The sequence below is a fragment of the Salvelinus alpinus genome, chromosome 16 (genome assembly GCF_045679555.1).
Source record: "Salvelinus alpinus chromosome 16, SLU_Salpinus.1, whole genome shotgun sequence".
Taxonomy (NCBI): domain Eukaryota; kingdom Metazoa; phylum Chordata; class Actinopteri; order Salmoniformes; family Salmonidae; genus Salvelinus; species Salvelinus alpinus.
The window spans coordinates 22,848,112-22,869,095 of record NC_092101.1 but is presented as its reverse complement, the minus strand read 5'-3'; the positions used below and the strand labels follow the sequence as shown (position 1 = coordinate 22,869,095).

General features: G+C 43.7%; 1 protein-coding gene across 5 annotated transcripts in view; it reads left to right on the top strand.

The window, feature by feature from the left end:
* LOC139541152 (cytosolic carboxypeptidase 6-like) overlaps positions 1-20,984 on the top strand; it is a 422,006-nt gene that overhangs the window by 257,820 nt on the left and 143,202 nt on the right. For all 5 annotated transcript variants that reach the window (XM_071345454.1, XM_071345450.1, XM_071345449.1 and 2 more), the window contains exon 6: positions 5,087-5,126. In XM_071345454.1, the coding sequence (XP_071201555.1) occupies positions 5,087-5,126 (40 nt within the window). The remainder of the gene's footprint in view (positions 1-5,086; positions 5,127-20,984) is intronic.

Below are 20,984 nucleotides of genomic sequence, written 5' to 3'. Positions count from 1 at the left end.
GTAGCACTCACTTCTGTCATCATGAAGTGCTTTGAGAGGCTAGTTAAGGATCATATCACCTTACTTGACACCCTAGACCCACTTCAATTTGCATACCGCCCCAATAGATCCACAGACGATGCAATCACTGCCCTATCCCATCTGGACAAGAGGAATACCTATGTAAGAATGCTGTTCATTGACTATAGCTCAGCCTTCAACACCATAGTACCCTCCAAGCTCATCATTAAGCTCGGGCCCTGGGTCTGAACCCAGGTCCTCGAGAGAACGCCACTATCCACATCGACGGGACCGCAGTGGAGAAGGTGAGTTCCTCGGCGTACACATCACCGACAATCTGAAATGCTCCACCCACACAGACAGTGTGGTGAAGAAGGGGCAACAACATCTCTTCAACCTCAGGAGGCTAAATAAATTAGTCTTGGCCCCTAAGACCATCACAAACTGTTACAGACGCATAATTGAGAGCATCCTGTCGGGCTGTATCACCGCCTGGTACGGGAACTTCACTGCCCGCAACCGCTGGGCTCTCCAGAGGGTGGTGCGGTCTGCCCAACGCATCACCCGGGGCACACTGCCTGCCCTCCAGGACACCTACAGCAACAAAATAGTAAAAATAAAGAAAAATCCTTAACGTGTCCAAACGTTTGACTGGTACTGTGTGTGTGTGTGTGTGTGTGTGTGTGTGTGTGTGTGTGTGTGTGTGTGTGTGTGTGTGTGTGTGTGTGTGTGTGTGTGTGTGTGTGTGTGTGTGTGTGTATACAGTTGAAGTCGGAAGTTTACATACACTTAGGTTGGAGTCATTAAAACTCGTTTTTCAACCTCTCCACAAATTTCTTGTTAACAAACTATAGTATTGGCAAGTCGGTTAGGACAACTGCTTTGTGCAAGACACAAGTAATTTTTCCAACAATTGTTTACAGACAGATTATTTCACTTATAATTCACTGTATCACAATTCCAGTGGAACAGAAAGCACTTTTTTATGGCGGTTTTGAAGGAGTGGCTTCTTCCTTGCTGAGCGGCCTTTCAGGTTATGTCGATATAGGACTCGTTTTACTGTGGATATATTTGTCCCTGTTTCCTCCAGCATCTTCACAAGGGCCTTTGCTGTTGTTCTGGGATTGATTTGCACTTTTCGCACCAAAGTACGTTCATCTCTAAGAGACAGAACACGTCTCCTTCCTGAGCGGTATGAAGGCTGCGTGGTCCCATGGTGTTTATACTTGCGTACTATTGTTTGTAGAGATGAACGTGATACCTTCAGGCGTTTGGAAAATGCTCCCAATGATGACCTTGTAGACCTTGTGGAGGTCTACAATTTTGGCTGAATTCTTTTGATTTTCCCATGATGTCAAGCACTGAATTTGAAGGTAGGTCTTGAAATACATCCTCAGGTACACCTCCAATCGACTCAAATGATGTCAATTAGCCTATCAGAAGCTTCTAAAGCCATGACATAATTTTCTGGAATTTTCCAAGCTGTTTAAAGGCACAGTCAACTTAGTGTATGTAAACTTCTGTTCCACTGGAATTGTGATACAGTGAATTATAGGTGAAATAATCTGTCTGTAAACAATTGTTGGAAAAATTACTTGTGTCTTGCACAAAGTAGATGTCCTAACTGACTTGCCAAAACTATAGTTTGTTAACAAGAAATTTGTGGAGTGGTTGAAAAACGAGTTTTAATGACTCCAACCTAAGTGTATGTAAACTTCCGACTTCAACTGTGTATATATATATATATATATATATACACACTACCTTTCAAAAGTTGGGGTCAACAGTGAAGAGGCAAATCCGGGATGCTGGCCTTCTAGACAGAGTTCCTCTGTCAGGTGTCTGTGTTCTTTTACCCATCTTAATCTTTTATTTTTATTGGCCAGTCTGAGATATGGCTTTTTCTTTGCAACTCTACCTAGAAGGCCAGCATCCCGGAGTCACCTCTTCACTGTTGACATCACAGGAGTGATGGTTGCTGATAATGGGCCTCTGTGCGCCTATGTAGCTGTTTCATTAAAAATCTGCTGTTTGCAGCTACAATAGTCATTTACAACATTAACAATGTCTAAACTGTATTTCTGATCAATTTGATGTTATTTTAATGGACAAAAAATGTGCTTTTCTTTCAAAAACAAGGACATTTTTAAGTGACCCCAAACTTTTGAACGGTAGTGTGTGTATATATATATATATATATATATATATACAGGTAACTGCCAGTAATGGAAGCACTAAGTAAATGAGGGATACAAAGTATACACAGGTGTGTCTCCTGAGTTAATTAAGCAATTAACATCCCATCATGCTTAGGGTCATGTATAAAATGCTGTGCGGGTCATTATTTTGCAACGATGGCTATGCCCCCATCCACACGGCACCTGAGACAGCAGTTTCCACCACCATCAACAAAATACCAATGGCAAGTAGCCTAGCAGTTGAGAGTTTTGGGCCAGTAACTGAAAGGTCGCTGGTTCGAATCCCCGAGCCGACTAGGTGAAAAATCTGCCGATGTGCCCTTGAACAAGGTACTTAAGTCACTTTAGATAATAATTTTTGTTAAATTACTAAAACATAAATAAAAACCCAACCTCTAAGTCCTTTAAACATGATTTTGTGTTTGTTTGCTATGGTTTGACACTGGTACCTTTAGTAGGAACATTGGGGGTTTAGGTGTTACCATGACAGCTGGGTAGGTGTATTGGCAACCTACAGTCTGTTCCCAGCCTCACAGCCATTTAACCTGTTCCACCCACTAATCTTAGACTCTGGCTGGGCCACTGGAAATGATCAGCACTGCCAACTTGATGTACACATGCACACACACACTCTGACACAGTATCATTCTATATCAGGCCTTGGTTAAGCCCTGTGACAGCGTTGGAGCACTGGACACCGACTCCGCGTAGTGGCTGTGCTGGCAGAGGGTGTATTGGGTGGTGTGATTCCACAGCTCTTGGCTGCGTTTGATAAAGATTAATACAATCCTATTTTCTGCCCAGGATTGCCTTTCCTAATGTGATTCTTCTCTCTCTCTCTCTCTCTCTCTCTCTCTCTCTCTCTCTCTCTCTCTCTCTCTCTCTCTCTCTCTCTCTTCCTGGGAAACACTAAGCACCTTATCCATGTAAGGAGTGACAATGAGAGAGTGATGCGAGCAGTGTTAGTGTGCTATAATACTCTAATTCACTGTAGATTAATTATCTCAGGATAAGCAGCGTCAGGGTACAGGATTGGGCCAGGCTGAAACACTGTTTGGCAAATCCTCCTCAGTTCCTCTCCAGGCTGGCCAGTGGCACACAGTAACCCTGTGATATGGACGGGCTCGTTACAGTGACGTACAGTATATAGCAGATCAATATTATTTTACTGACAGCTGTTGTGAATGGGTTTTCACACCTGTATGAATATGGTTTCTACTCTCTTTATTTCACTGAACTGAGTATTCAGGCACCACTAGAATGAATTGTCATGTGACATTTTGATGGATTTTTGTGAATTAGTTACAAGGGAAATATCTTCATGTACACAATATTCTCTGAATGCTGTATCTGTACTGAGCATAGTTTTGTACTTGGAGGTAATCGGTCTGAATATGCCGTGTTGAATGTTTTCAAGGGACTGATTTTAATAACATGGACATACTCCAGTGATTTTGGTCACACAGCCAGCCTTACTTTCCCAAAGAGAGTGTGTCTTGACAAGAGGGAATCATTGTTTTTCTTCCTCCCCACTTTCACTTGCAGAGTAACAGACTGCCAGTAGAGGGCGATACAAAGTTCTAAATAGGAGTTCTGCATGAACATCAGCCTGTTGGTTATTCAAACAAAATCAGAGCGACGTAATTTATGAATTAGGATAGAATAATTTCAAAATGACTTTATTACAGAAATCAATCAATGGACAAAAAAGATCATGTTGGAATTTTGATTTAATAATTTGTCCACTGCGGTATATATTTTCCTCTTAAACGACATAAGATAATTTTTGAAATCCTCAAAATTGCTTTGAGTTCATGATATGTCTCATGTAATGTAAGCTAAGATAGCATTATCTGTGTAACAATATCTATATGTAGCAACAGTGAGGTCTAGGTCCATCTTTCTGTTTTGATATTGATTAGTGCAGTGGCTCCATATCAAATAAGTGGTGAGTCAACAGCCTACACAGGTGTCTTACTGGGGCTGGTTGCTCTCATGCTGTCACAGTGACCTCTGCTGCCTCGACTACCACTTCCTCCCTCTCTCTATACTCCACAACACTCACTGTGCATTCATCTGACATTTGTTTAGTGCATCTGAGAGGTTCTGACTCTTGTCCATATGGTGAGAGTGGACCTGAAGCACTGTTGGCTTTGGAGGGATACATATGTGTGTTTTTACATTAAGATGCTTGAATCTTAAAGGAGTTGGCTTCATCCTCTGATTACATTTGCATTGATCACAGTCTGTGGCCCAGCAGGTGAACCTATCGTCAGCATCCAATCAAGGGAATGACAAAAATATGTAGCATCGCGTGAATACACAAACATAAACACACACACACACTCACACCTCCCAAGCCTGTGGTGCATGATCTGGTTCCTCACACAGTGTAAGAGAGGGAGAAGGTGTTGATTAATGCAGCACTCAGGAGCCTGCAGCCTTGGCAGAGGGTTAAAGAGAGGGGTGAGCTAGCACCTCTTCTGGCCCCCCTCTCCAAACTAGAGACATGAAGTGTAAAATTGGGCACACTCTCATAAACACTCCATCACACAGGCCGAGCGGACAGGCAAGGCACATTCCCCTGGCTGCAATAGAGACAACACAGAGAACGAATGTTGGAAATGGATCAGACAAACTATTGCCTTGTGCAAAAATAATAAACTGATGCCGACCAATTTTACGACTGAGATAAACAGTAAATGGCTGTTTGTGTCCAGTCACAAACAGATGTTACTTGCTATATGCGTATGCCCATAATATAATGTAGCATACATGTTCGTATACTCTAATTTGACATTTTATTTGTTCTGGAGAGATTTCGACTTGACCAACCCATTTCCGCCCTAAGACCTTCTGACCTTGCTTCTCTTCTCTTTTCCTTACAGCAACAGCGACGTCTTGACCTCCTAACCATCACCAGCCCTGGTGAGTGCCCAATGTTTCCTAACTATACTGATGCTGATGGGGTGTGTGTGAGAGAGAGAGTGAGTGAGTGTTGACATTAGACAGAAAACAACTTCTGTTTGCAGAGCTGATAGTGACTACTAGCAGAGTACACGTTAAAAGATAAAGGTTCCCTGGATAATGGGGCACTACAGGATCAGTTACCAGACACCCTGGTGTCATTGCTTTGTTCATTTTAGCACCCTGATAGCGTACACTCACATCCACTTTAAACTTTCAAAACGTCTGCACGATGTTATAGCAATGTGAATGAAGACATCAAAATATCTATTATGTTTATTTTCATTTAATTGGATTTAATGGGAATAACTCTTGTCTATTATTTTCATATTATATGGTATCATGAAACAGCATGTGTGTGCTGCTCAGCGGAGCTGCGATGTGTTGTGATCTGGAGCCCCAGTTGGACTGGTGCTGCTCTAAAGAGCCTTTGCTGGGGAAGGCGAACCCAATGTCTTGTAAAAGCAGCTGGGTGATGGAGAAAATTGCAGAGATGGCGAGGGGAAACAGATGGGTACGCCAGAAATGATACAGTGCCTATTATGTCTAAATTATCTGGATGGTCTAATATGCTTTGATTAAAATAATGCTTATGTGAGGAAGGCACGTGGAGCCTGCTAATTTCACAGATTTATTTGGCATCTGTTCCCCATGCCCAGGAAAGAATATCTCTGACCTTGACAACTCTGAAAAGGGCAATCAGACATGCAGAGCATTATATGTCATATCAGGGTCTTTGTTTCTTTTTTAAGTGACAACTCTTCTGGTCAATGCATTGGCCAGTCTGGTTAGTTTCCTGGTTTTTGATTTTATTTTGGCTGCGTATACAGGCAGGACTGCTGTACTGTACTCCTTGCAGACATATTGTATGGACCTGCACTGTGCTTATTACAATTCACAGTGAGAGAACAATAAGGAGTCAAATATAAAAAAAAGCATTTCTCACTTCCCCCCACCTGTGACTCTTCACTGGGCCCTTGCAGTCTGTGGTAAGGTTATTATGCCCGTTGTATGGAAAACAGCCTGTGCTTTTAGATGAATGAGGCTGATACGGAGGCAACAACAAGAGGACACTCTCTCCCTTTCTGCCTCAAGATTAAAGGAGACTCGATCTCTTCTTCTCTCCCTATCTTTTCTCTCCTATCTTTTCAATCCCTCCCTTTCTATCCTCTCTCCAAGACATCTCTCCACTCTCCTCTTTCTCTTACAGTACGTGCAGTAGGGCAGCGGGGCTGCAGACGGTGCTGGAGGTGTGAGGACACTAATAAGATCAAGTGGGGCCATGGCCGTGGGTGTGGGCGTCTGAGGGAGGGTCAGAGGAGGAGAGACCCTCAGTGGTTCACAGGGCCCATGCAGCTCAGTGGGTGATGGTGTATGTGAGAGGGAAGGGCTCCAGGATGCTCCATGGATCAGCATCAGCCATTCTGGCCCCAGCCTCCGTCCAGGGGCCCTCATTAGCCCCTCTGTCTGAAGTGCGCTTCCCCCACAACCTAGGTATTCCGTCTTTAATTGGACACTTGAGCAGAGCGATGTGCATCTGGGTCTATTGAAGTCTGACATTTCAGACTGCTGACCTTTCCAGACCTGCCACAACTAAATAATGATTAGCCCTGGCCATTGTTTTCACCACAATGGTACACTAACACACACACTGCGGTGTGCCCAGGAGGAGAGGAAAGGTGCTAAACTAAACACCTGCAGTATCTACACTCTCTGACCAAAATACACATACTGTACCCAGAAACCTTTATTCACACAAATGCTGGGAGAATAGGCTTTGGGTGGTCACAATTTTTTGAGAACATATTGTCAATCTATTGATCTCAATGACCTTTTCATATATCTGGATTCCCTACAATAGTGTGTTGAACTAAATTAACTTAGCTTGGCTGTGTTAAGTCCCTTTTCCCCTTCATATGCTCTGTGCGTTACAGGGGGGAAAAGGTCAATCACATTCATGAGATTTGGATAGATGTGCGAGGCCTCGGAGCAGAGAGATAATAGGCAACCTTCAGATGTCCTCTAATGGTATGGTCGTTTCTCTTCAGTCTCAGTCTTCAGTCTCTCTAGGGCTGTGGGACTCCACTCTCTCAAGGCCCTGATATTACTATACACAGGTTGGCTGTTAAGCAACAAAAACGATTAACACAACCATGGGGCAAAACAGATGAGGTTGGCTTAGATTGTTGACAACATGTAAGCTACAGTATGTTTTGTCTCCAATGTTTATTGAAAACATAAATACATTTGCACAATGAGAACTTGTATCCTCTCAAATATATCTTTACAGTTGTTGGTTAGCTAGCTAGAGAATTTTAGCAATAATTATTAGCATTGACATGAAATCAGTCAAAACACCTCAAAACAAGACATGGTGTCAAGGACAAGCTGAACTGAGCCACTTACGATTCCCCACATAGCAGTTTGTCATTCTTGCTTGCAATCTGGCCATCCAGAATCACAACATCTATAGAGTCCCCCCCCCAAACGCTCTTTCTTTCTATCTATCTTTCCTTCTCTCTCGATCACTCAATACCTTTCAGTTCCTGTTCATTTATCTCAATCTCACAATTACCACACATGCCTCAGAACAAAGGCCTCATAAACAAATTAGCCAGAGGATAGGTGGGTTGTTTGTGGGGAGAAATCTTGACAGGTTCCCTCACACCTCTTATGCATGATGTGACAGTCAGTATGTTTTGCACAATGTTGTATTGTCCTTCAGTTTTCATTTACAGATAAGCAACAGTATGTCACTTTTTATCTCTGTTTAACACATGCCACTCCACGTTAGAGAACTGGAGTCTGAAGTAGACTAGATGTAGGCCTATACAGAAAGCCATTCATTCCTTGTGAAAAGCTGAAACTGAAAGAGTCCATTTGTGCATTTATTTTTCCTAGTGGCATCACATTGTCTTATGCCAGACTTCTGAGAGGCTGCATAGCTTTCAGTCCGAGTCTGCTGGTGTGATATCCACTGGTGAGAGGCCCAGTGGCTGGCTACTGGCGTGGCTCCCCAGGACAGGCCTCTGCTCTGTGTGTGGATGGGACTCTAGGGCTTCAGCCAGCAGGGCAGCGGGACAGCTGCACAGGCCTGCTCTCAATACCTGGGCTCTGGAGCTGGAGCTGGGCTGGAGCGGAGAGATGTGTCTTTAATGGAACGCAGGGACTTAGCGCCTTGCTGAGATAGAGAGGGACATTATTTATAAAACACTATCAGGGCTTTGTATAAATGAGCAGCTGTGAAAACAACACTTTCTATTATTGCCCTAATTATATCCTTTCTCTGTGAATTTGCATATTTTATCTCCCTGAAATTCATTATAGGGGACTTTGCTATCGTTTTAATGAAGGAAAGAATACAACACAACAAAGAGACGGCTGAGCAGTGGAGGGGGCTCTCTCTTCTCTGGCTGCTTTATATTGACTATTTTCCAGTAGATTTTTTCGAAACCCTCTCAGAAGCGTGGCTAAATAAGCAAGAGCCTGCTAATGAATTGAGAATGAGTGTGATAATTCAGCAGGCAAAGACGAGTGAGGTCCACAGTAGGGAAAGATATTTAGAAAATATGCATCATTAAACCATTATTTAAAATCATGTCTCTTTCCTACACTCAATATTTTTGACTACTAATGCCTAGAGTAAATATTCCCAGCCTTGCAAATACCACAATTTCACACTCTTCACAAAATCAGCCACAGTTTTTGTGTCTGGCATGTGAACAACAAAGCTAAAACTCAAAGGACACTAAATGACAATTCACAACATTGCTTTCCGGGTAACTCCCTCTGTCTTATTTGAAGAAAGAAGATGTTGGAAAACGTAAACAACATTTTAACAGCATCTTTGCTCTAACAGGGAAGACAGCTGTGATTATTTCTTTGTCACCAGAGCCACCACTGTTGCTGAGCACTGCTGTGTAGCAAATCCTTATAGAAAAAATAGATTGGATTTTGGTTCCTGGGTGCCTTTTGTATCTCCAGTAAGGGAGTGTATAATAGAGGTTGATACCGTGGTGTCTGTCCTGTGTGGATTGAGTTGGTGGGGGCTGGTGTGGTTGTGTGGAGTTGTGCAACAACCATTGCACCCATTGAACAGCAGCAGTCTCTGCTCTGCGACCTGCTCAGGCTCTCTTTCACAGCTGCTGGGCTAATATGGTTGATATGGTTACCTGTCGACTAGGCAGGCTTGTTTGCAGGGTCACTTCATTAGCTTTTTCTCAGTCTCTTACTTAGCAGTGGCGTCGTGTGTTGGCTCAATAAGGAGCAGCTAGCTGTCAGGCTGTATCTGCTGCGCCGTGTAGCACCTGGTTATCAGATCATGTCTCCATGTTCCCTTTCCCCTCTGACATTTACATGTTCTAACAGCCCAAGATGAGCTGTGTTTTCACTGTGTCATATTAACTTGTCTCCATTATCTGGATGTGAAAGGAGATGCTTGTCACCATCAAAAGGGAATCTTGCTCCGTTTGCTCATTTTGAAGGGGCCCTTCTTTACTGAGAAATATCTGTTGTGAAATGTAATGTCTCTTTGCGGTGGGTGTGTTTCATTAATGGACCTTTTGTTTCTCTGCTTTTGCTCATTGAAACGAACCAGGGAACAACAGTGCGCCACAAAAATATGTTATTACTCTGATTGAAAATTGACCAAGCCGTTAAACAAATGTGAGTATCCATTTGAAATAGCCTGTGTGTATTCATTTTGAATTCCAAGAACTTAGATCCCCCCTCTACGTTGTAGGCGGCATACAAACGAATTGCATTGTATGAGGTATTTCTCAGAAAAGAAAACAGCAAGAACTTCTTATGGCTGAAGGGGCAGTATTGAGTAGCTTGGATGAAAGGTGCACAGAGGTGCCCAGAGTAAACGGCCTGCTCCTATGTCATAGTTGCGAATATATGCATATTATTATTAGTATTGGATAGAAAACACTCTGAAGTTTCTAAAACGGTTTGAATTATGTCTGTGAGTATAACAGAACTCATATGGCAGGCAAAAACCTGAGAAGTTCCACTTTCTGTTTGGATTTTTTCTGGGGGTGGCAGATTTTCAACCAAGCTCTCATTAAAATTACAGCGAGATATGGATGAGTTTTCACTTCCTATGGCTTCCACTAGATGTCAACAGTGAATAGAACTTTGTCTGATGACTCTAATGTGAAGGGGGGCCGAAGGAGACAGGAATGAGTAATCACTGCCATGAGGTGCCCACTCATTGAACTGGCGCGTTCACGTGAGAGGGAGCTCCGTTCCATGGTCAACTGAAGTCAATGTAATTCTCCGGTTGGAACGTTATTCAAGATGTATGTTAATGACATTCTAAAGATTGATTCAGTACATTGTTTGACATGTTTCTACTGACTGCTACGGAACTTTTGGACATTTCGTCACGTTATAGTGGACGCGCTTTGTGACTTTGGTTAGCGCGTTTGGTAAACAATTCCAAAGTAGCTAATTGGACATAATAACGGACATTATCGAACAAATCAAGCATTTATTGTGGACCTGGGATTCCTAGGACTGCATTCTGATGAAGTTCATCAAAGGTAAGGAAACATTTATCATGTGGTTTCTGTTGAGTCCAACATGGCGGCTAATTTGGATATTGTTCTGAGCTCCGTCTCAGATTATTGCATGGTTTATTTTTCCGTAAAGTTTTTTTTAAATCTGACACAGCGGTTGCATTAAGGAGATGTATATCTATAATTACATGTGTATAACTTGTATTATCATATACATTTATGATGAGTATTTCTGTTGAAAAGATGTGGCTATGCAAAATCACTTGATGTTTTTGGAACTAGTGAATGTAACGCGCCAATGTAAACTCAGATATTTTTATATAAATATAAACTTTATCAAACAAAACATGCATGTATTGTGTAACATGAAGTCCTATGAGTGTCATCTGATGAAGATAATCAAAGGTTAGTGATTCATTTTATCTCTATTTCTGCTTTTTGTGAAAGCTATCTTTCGCTGGAAAAATGGCTGTTCTTATTGTGGTTTTGTGGTGACCTAACATAACCGTTTGTAGTGCTTTCGCTGAAAAGCATATTTGAAATCGGACACTTTGGTGGGATTAACAACAAGATTACCTTTAAAATGATATAAGACACATGAATGTCTGAGGAATTTTAATTATGAGATTTCTGTTGTTTGGATTTGGCGCCCTGCACTGTCACTGGCTGTTGTCATATCATCCCGGTGATTGCAGCCATAATACAAACGAATTGCATTGTATGAGGTATTTCTCAAAAAAGAAAACAGCAAGAACCAAAAACATGACTTAGCTCTTTGGACATTAATTCAATCACTCAGCTATCATATCTCATAAGCTCAAAATCAATTTCAAGCTCCAGTTACAGGCATATAAACTGATGCTGAGAAGGTGTTTGTGAGATGACCCTGAGTGTCCTTGACTTGTATATTTGGTTTCAGGATCCTGCTCAATGGCTAAAGGCACAGTTCCTCCTCATATGCCGCCTGTCCCTGAGCGGGCTAACTTCTGTTTGGGCATGGGTTTATCTGCTATTATCTGTCAAACATCACACACGAACGACACTGGCCTCTGGTGCAATCCCACAGGCAAGCTGCTGTCATACCAACACCTTCAATGTGTCACTTGCTGCCTCCATTTGTGGCAGCTCCAGGGGCTGTAGGGATAAGCATTAAACCCTATTCCCCAGGACCAAAGCCTCCCTAACAGCTAGGCCTATGTGTTTAGTAGGCTGACAGTTTGTGGACATGGAAAAATATACTGTGAAAAATCATATTTTGTTTTCCCGTTCAGATGGATTAAATAAACCAGAATAACTTTTATTTGACATTTGCTGTCCATTGTTTGTCATATAGACATGTTTACCTCAGTGAAAATATTTGAAATATTCATGATATATGCAACAAATTGCCAACAACTTTTAGCTAAGTAACTGTGGTGTCTTTATAGTCTATACGTCCATACATCTTTGAGAATTCAATGACCCTCGCCCAGTGGTGTAAAGTACTTAAGTAAAAATACTTTAAAGTACTACTTAAGTAGTTTTTTGGGGGGTATCTGTACTTTACTATGCATGTTTTTGACAACTTTTACTTCACTACATTTCTAAAGAAAATAATGTACTTTTTAGTCCATACATTTTCCCTGACACCCAAAAGTACATTTTGAATGCTTAGCAGGACAGGAAAATGGCCCAATTCACGCACTTATCAAGAAAACATCCCTGGGCATCCCTACTGCCTCTGATCTGGCAGACTCATTAAACACAAATTCTTAATTTGTACATGATGTCTGAGTGTTGTAGTGTGCCCCTGTGTCACGACTCCTACCGAAGGTGGCTCCTCTTCCTGTTCGGGTGGCGCTCGGCGGTCGTCGTCACCGGTCTACTAGCTGCCACCGATCCCTTTTCCTTTTCTGTTGGTTTTGTCTTATTAGTTACACCTGTTTCTTGTTTAGGTTTTTTAGTTGGGCTATTTAAGCCGGTAGGCCCGTCTACTCTTTGTGCGGGCTTGTTTTTCCTACTGTGTTATTGTGTGGTAGTGCGTCTCAGTTGTGGGTTTTCCTCCGGACTTGTTTTGTCCTGGTTTCGGGCGATCGCGTTGTGCGCCCAGTAGCTTGGCGCGTACGATTGTCCTGTGCGCAAATAAAGCACTATTTCTGTACCTTCTGCCTCTGCGCCTGACTCCGCACCCACTACGCCTAAGAGCGTTACACCCTGGCTATCCGTAAATAAAAAAACATTGTGCTGTCTGGTTTGCTTAATATAAGCACTTTGAAATGATTTATACCTAAGTATACTTAAAACCAAATACTTTTAGACCTTTACTCAAGTAGTATTTTACTGGGTGACTTTTACTCAAGTATGACAATTGGGTACTTTTTCCACCACTGCCCTCGCCAATCAATACAAAATACCCAGGGGGAAGAGTGGCCCTAATGAACTGAATAGTTTGGCGCTGAAATGTGATCACTATTTCTGCGGCAGTCATTTGTTCTTTTAAGAAAAGATCAATGTCCTCTGGCGTATCAGTGAGAATACACTGTAGGCAGGGGGAGCAATGATACCTCTCTACATATTTAATGAAGGAGTTAGACAAAGTTTGTTCGTGCTCTTGCTGTCAGTTTTGAAGTCTGTCTTTGGGCAACCCACACTAGTAATTAATGTCCCTCAGCCTATTGGGGGCCACTGTTCATTTCATGGGCTATCACTTTTTTTAATTGGAAACTGACTACTTTCATGGCCAATTAATTATTTATGAAGTGCTAATTAAGAAGCAAAATAAAGGAACACTATGACCATACTTAAAATGTAAAAAACATAATTGTTATGTAAATAGTCCCTTGATCAATAGGCTCACCCAAGTTTTAAAAAATCCATCTTGGATTCACTTCCATACTGTAACAATGTGCGCTGAGAGTCTGGAAGCAAGTTCAGGGAGTGAGCATTTTCATAAATAAATGAAAACATAATACAAAACAAGAGACACGAACAACGCACAGACATGAAACAGAAACAATGACGCCTGGGGAAGGAACCAAAGGGAGTGACATATATAGGGCAGATAATCAAAGAGGTGATGGAGTCCAGGTGAGTGTCATTATCTGCAGATGCGCGTAATGATGGTGACAGGTGTGCGCCGTAACTAGCAGCCTGGTGACCTAGAGGCCGGAGAGGGAGCACACGTGACACGTACCCTCATTTCCTGTGAGTGTTTACCTTACACTTGTGATCTTAAAGGGATACTTTTGTTTTTGTTCTTTTTTGGTGGTAATGGCGCTGGTGGGAATAGCGGCCGTTTTACAGGCTCCTGACCAATTGTACTATTTTGTGTGTTTTTATGCGCTGATCTTAACTGTCGTTGTACATAATGTTTCCGCCATCGTTTCCTATGACTGAAAAGAGCTTCTGGACATCAAAACAGTTCACTAACAGTTCACTACTAGTTTTGTAGTGATTCATATGTTGATGATGTAAAGAATATTTGCTGGTCTGGTGTGTGTAATGAGGAGCAACCAGATACTGCACTTGACACATTTATGAAATTGCTTATTCCAGTTACTAATAAGGATGCACCCTTCAAGAAAATGACTGTAAAAACTGTTAAATCCCCTTGGATTGATGAGGAATTTAAAAATTGTATGGTTGAGAGGGATGAGGCAAAATGTATGGCAAATAAGTCTGGCAGCCCAACTGATTGGCAAACGTACTGCAAATTAAGAAATCATGTGACTAAGCTAAAGAAAAATGTAAATAAACTATACTATGAAACAAAGATAAATGATATAAAGAATGAGGGTAAAACGCTTTGTAGCACCTTAAATTACATTTTGAGGGAAATAGCCAACTCGGCTCCATCATTCATTGAATCAGATGGCTCATTTATCACGAAACCCACTGATGTTGCCAACTACTTTAATGACTTTTTCATTGGCAAGATAAGCAAACTTAGGGATGACATGCCAGCAACACTACACATCCAAGTATATCTGACCAAATTATGAAAGACAAGAATTGTACTTTTGAATTCCGTAAAGTCAGTGTGGAAGAGGTGAAAAAAATATTGTTGTTTATCAACAATGACAAGCCACCGGGGTCTGACAATCTGGATGTAAAATTACTGAGGATAATAGTGGATGATATTGCCACTCCTATTTGCCACATCTTCAATTTAAGCCTACTAGAAAGTGGGTGCCCTCAGGCCTGGAGGGAAGCTAAAATCATTCCGCTACCCAAGAATAGTAAAACCCTCTTTACTGGCTCAAATAGCTGACCAACCAGCCTGTTACCAACCCTTTGTAAACTTCTGGAAAAAATGGTGTTTGACCAGATACAATGATACTATTTCACAGTAAACAAATTGACAACAGAATTTCAGCATGCATATAGGGAAGGACACTCAACAAGCTCAGCAGTTACGCACTTGACTGATGATTGGCTGAGAGAAATTGATGATAAAATTATTGTGGTACAGTCTTGTTAGACTTCAGTGCAGCTTTTGACATTATCGATCATAGTCTGCTGCTGGAAAAACGTATGTGTTATGGCTTTATACCCCCTGCTATAATGTGGATAAAGAGTTACTTGTCTAACAGAACCCAGAGGGTGTTCTTTAATGGAAGCCTCTCAAACATAATCCAGGTAGAATCAGGAATTCCCCAGGGTAGCTGTTTAGGCCCCTTGCATTTTTCAATCTTTACTAACGACATGCAACTGGCTTTGAGTAAGGCCAGTGTGTTTATGTATGTGGATGACTTAACACTACTGTATATACGTTAGCTACTACGTGACTGAAATGACTGCAACACTTAACAAAGAGCTGCAGTTAGTTTCGGAATGGGTAGCAAGGAATAAGTTAGTCCTAAATATTTCCAAAACTAAAAGCATTGTATTTGGGACAAATCATACACTAAACCCTAAACCTCAACTACATCTCGTAATGAATCATGTGGAAATTGAGCAAGTTGAGGGGACTAAACTGCTTGGAGTAACCCTGGATTGTAAACTGTCATGGTCAAAACATATAGATACAACAGTAGCTAAGATGGGGAGAAGTTTGTCCATAATAAAGCGCTGCTCTGCCTTCTTAACAATGCTATCAACAAGGCAAGTTCTACAGGCCATAGTTTTGTCGCACCTATACTACTGTTCAGTAGTGTGGTCAGGTGCTACAAAGAGGGACTTGGGAAAATTGCAGTTGGCTCAGAACAGGGCAGCACGGTTGGCCCTTAAAAGTACACATTAACGACATGCATGTAAATCTCTCATGGATCAAAGTGGAAGAGAGATTGACTTCATCATTACTTGTTTTTGTAAGAGATGTTCACAAGCTAAATGTACAGAGCTGTCTGTTTAAAATACTAGCACACCCATACATACCCCACAAGACATGCCACCAGAGGTCTCTTCACAGTCCCCAAGTCCAGAACAGACAATGGGAGGTGCACAGTACTACATAGAGCAATAACTACATGGAGCTCTATTCCACATCAAGTAACTGATGCAAGCAGTAGAATCAGACTTAAAAGCAGGTAAAAATACACCTTATGGAACAGCGGGGACTGTGAAGCAACACAAACATAGGCACAGACACATGCATACACACACATGATAACATACACACTATACACACACGTACACATGGATCTTGCAGTGTAGATATGTGGAAGTGGAGTATAGGTCTGAGGGCACACACTTAGTGTGTTGTGAATTCTGTAATGCATGTATTGTAATGTTTTTAAAATTGTATATAACTGCCTTTATTTTGCAGGACCCCAGGAAGGCAGCAGCTAATGGGGATCCATAATAAATACAAATAGCTGTCTATTTACAGTTCAAGTCGGAAGTTTACATACACCTCAGCCAAATACATTTAAACTCAGTTTTTCACAATTCCTGACATTTAATCCTAGTAAAAATGTCCTGTTTTGGGACAGTTAGGATCACCACTTTATTTTAAGAAGGTGAAATGTCAGAATAATAGTAGAGAGAATGATTTATTTCAGCTTTTATTTCTTTCATCACATTCCCAGTGGGTCAGAAGTTTACATACACTCAATTAGTATTTGGTAGCTGTCACGTTCCTGGAATCATGGAAACTTACCACTCTGCACATTGGTCCTCCGATCCTTCTCACCTCTCCTCGTCCGAGGAGGAGGAAGAAATAGACTGCCGTTACAGAAACACCCACCACCAAAGGACCAAGCAGAGTGGTAAAGGACAGCAGCAGCAGCGGCAGAGGACACAGGACTCATGGACTTGGGAGGAGTTTCTGGACGGCAAGGGACCCTGGGCTCAGCCAGGGGAATATCGCCGTCCCAAAGCAGAGTTGGAGGCAGCGAAGGCAGAGAGGCGCTGGTATGAGGAGGCAGCGCGGCGACGCGGTTGGAAGCCCGAGAGTCAGACCCCAAAATTTCTTGGGGGGGGGCACACACCTGAGCCAACTCCCCGTGCTTACCGTGGAGTGAGAGGGCGTCGTACTGGTCAGGCACCGTGTTATGCGGTGGAGCGCACGGTGTCCCCAGTACGCGTGCTTAGCCCAGTGCGGGCTATTCCACCTCGCCGCACTGGCCGGGCTGGAGTGGGCATCGAGCCGGGTGCCATGAAGCCGGCTCAACACATCTGGTCTCCAGTGCGTCTCCTCGGGCCGACGTACATGGCACCAGCCTTACGAATGGTGTCCCCGGTTCACCAGCATAGCCCAGTGCGGGCTATTCCACCTCGCCGCACTGGCAGGGCTACGGGGAACATTCAACCAGGTAAGGTTGGGCAGGCTCGGTGCTCAAGAGCTTTTGTACTCTTTCACGGTCCGGTATATCCGGTGCCACCTCCACGTACCAGTCCTCCGGTGGCAGCCCCCCGCACCAGGCTGTCTCTCCGGCTTATCTCTACAGTTGCTCCCGCCTGTCCAGCGCTGCCAGAGCCTTCCTCTTCTCCAGCGCAGCCAGAGTCTCTCATCTGTCCAGCGCCGTCTGAACTGCCTGTCTGCCCAGCGCCGTCTGAGCTGCCTGCCTGCCCAGCGCCGTCTGAGCTGCCTGCCTGCCCAGCGCCGTCTGAGCTGCCTGCCTGCCCAGCGCCGTCTGAGCTGCCTGCCTGCCCAGCGTCATCTGAGCCGCCCGTTTGTCCCGAGCCATTAGAGCCGTCCGTCAGTCAGGAGCCGCTAGAGCCGTCCGTCAGTCAGGAGCTGCCAGAGCCGCCAGCCAGCCAGGAGCTGCCAGAGCCGCCAGCCAGCCAGGAGCTGCCAGAGCCGCCAGCCAGCCAGGAGCTGCCAGAGCCAGTCAGCCAGGACCTGCCAGAGCCGTCAGTCAGCCAGGACCTGCCAGAGCCGTCAGTCAGCCAGGACCTGCCGGAGCCGTCAGTCAGCCAGGAGCTGCCAGAGCTGCCTGTCAAGCCGGCGATGCCGGAATTGCCTTTTACTCTGGCGCTGCCGGAGTATCCTGTCCATTCGGGACCCATGGCTAGGGTCCCCAGGCCAAGGTCGGCGGCGAGGATCGCCGCTCATAAGAGGCCACGGGGGCGGTTAAAGAAGTGGACAAAAACAATGGTGAAGTGGGGTCCACGTCCCGCGCCAGAGCCGCCACCGCGGACAGACGCCCACCCAGACCCTCCCCTAGAGTTTTAGGTGGTGCGTCCGGAGTCCGCACCTTGACGGGGGGGGTTCTGTCACGTTCCTGACCTTATTTCCCTTGTTTTGTATTTATTTAGTATGGTCAGGGCGTGAGTTGGGGTGGGTTGTCTATGTGTGTTTTTCTATGTTGGGATTTTGTGTTCGGCCTGGTATGATTCTCAATCAGAGGCAGCTGTCAATCGTTGTCCCTGACTGAGAATCATACTTAGGCAGCCGGGGTTTCATGTTTGGTTTGTGGGTGTTTGTTTCCTGTGTCAGTGTTTGTGCCACACGGGACTGTTACGGTTAGTTCGTTTGTTATTTTGTATCGTGTCTTGTTTTCGTGAATATTAAAATCATGGAAACTTACCACTCTGCACATTGGTCCTCCGATCCTTCTCGCCTCTCCTCGTCCGAGGAGGAGGAAGAAATAGACTGCCGTTACAGTAGCATTGCCTTTAAATTGTTTAACTTGGGTCAAACGTTTCGGGTAACCTTCCACAAGCTTCCCATAATAAGTTGAGTGAATTCTGGCCCATTCCTCCTGACAGCTGGTGTAACTGAGCGTCCTTGCTTGCACCCGCTTTTTCAGTTCTGCACACAAATGTTCTATAGGATTGAGGTCAGGGCTTTGTGATGGCCACTTCAATACCTTGACTATGTTGTCCTTAAGCCATTTTGCCACAACTTTGGAAGTATGCTTGCGGTCATTGGCCATTTGGAAGACCCATTTGCGACCAAGCTTTAACTTCCTGACTGATGTCTTGAGATGTTTCGTCAATATATCCGCATAATTTTCCTGGCTCATGATGCCATCTATTTTGTGAAGTGCACCAGTCCCTCCTGCAGCAAAGCACCACCACAACATGATGCTGCCACCCCCGTGCTTCCCAGTTGGGATGGTGTTCTTCGGCTTGCAAGCCTCCCCCTTTTTCCTCCAAACATAATGATGGTCATTATGGCCAAACAGTTCTATTTTAGTTTTATCAGACCAGAGGACATTTCTCCAAAAAGTATGATCTTTGTCCTCATGTGCAGTTGCAAACCGTAGTCTGGCTTTTTTATGGCAATTTTGGAGCAGTGGCTTCTTCCTTGCTTAGCGGCCTTTCAGGTTATGTCGATATAGGACTCGTTTTACTGTGGATATAGATACTTTTGTACCGGTTTCCTTCAGCATCTTCACAAGGGCCTTTGCTGTTGTTCTGGGATTGATTTGCACTTTTCGCACCAAACTAAGTTAATCTCTAGGAGACAGAACGCGTCTCCTTCCTGAGCGGTATGACGGCTGCATGGTCCCATGGTGTTTATACTTGCGTACTATTGTTTGTACAGATGAACCATGGTACCTTCAGGCTTTTGGAAAATGCTCCCAATGATGAACCAGACTTGTGGAGGTCTACAATTTTTTTTCTGAGGTCTTGGCTGATTTCTTTTGATTTTCCCATGATGTCAAGCAAAAAGGCACTGCGTTTGAAGGTAGGCCTTGAAATACATCCACAGGTACACCTCCAATTGACTCAAATTATGTCAATTAGCCTATCAGAATCTTCTAAAGCCATTACATATTTTTCTGGAATTTTCCAAGCTGTTTGAAGGCACAGTCAACTTAGTGTATGTAAACTTCTGACCCACTGGAATTGTGATACAGTGAATTATAAGTGAAATAATCTGTCTGTAAACAATTGTTGGAAAAATTACTTGTGTCATGCACAAAGTAGATGTCCTAACCGACTTGCCAAAACTATAGTTTGTTAACAAGAAATTTGTGGAGCGGTTGAAAAACTAGTTTTAATGACTCCAACCTAAGTGTATGTAAACTTCCAACTTCAACTGTACCTCCGCCAACCGTTGCTGGCCTGTAAAACCACACCCAACAAGATGTATAGGGCCATAAGCAAAGAAGAAAATGCTCAACCAGAGGCGGCGCTCCTAGTGGCCGGTGACTTTAATGCAGGAAACCTGAAATCCGTTTTACCTCATTTCTACCAGCATTTCACCTGTGCAACTAAAGGTGAAAAAACTCTAGATCACCTTTACTCCACACACAGAGACACATACAGTACAAAGCTCTCCCTCACCCTCCATTCAGCAAATCAGACCATTTCTCTATCCTCATGATTCCTGCTTACAAGCAAAAACTCAGAGGAAGTACCAGTGATGCGCTCAATACGGAAGTGGTCTGTTTCACTAGCACAGACTGGAATAGGTTCTTGGATTCATCCAATGGCACCGGGTTCATTAATAAGTGCATCGACGTCGTGGTCCCCACAGTGACCGTACGTACATATCCCAACCAGAAGCCATGGATTACAGGCAATATCCGCACTGAGCTAAAGGCTAGAGCCTACGCTTTCAAGGAGCAGGAAACTATTCCACTACACCCTCCGACAAACCATCAAACGGGTAAAGCGTCAATACAGGACCAAGATCAATTCCTACTACACCGGCTCTGACGCTCGTCAGATGTGACAGGTCTTGCAAACTATCACAGATTACAAAGGGAAACCCTGCCACGATCTGTTCACTGACGCTAGCCTACCAGACAAGCTAAATACCTTCTATGCTCGCTTCGAGGCTAGCAACACTGAACCATGCATGAGAGCACCAGCTGTTTCGGATGACTGTGTGATCGCGCTCTCCGTAGTCGATGTGAGTAAGACCTTTAAACAGGTAAACATTCACAAGGCCGCAGGGCCAGATGGATTACCAGGACGC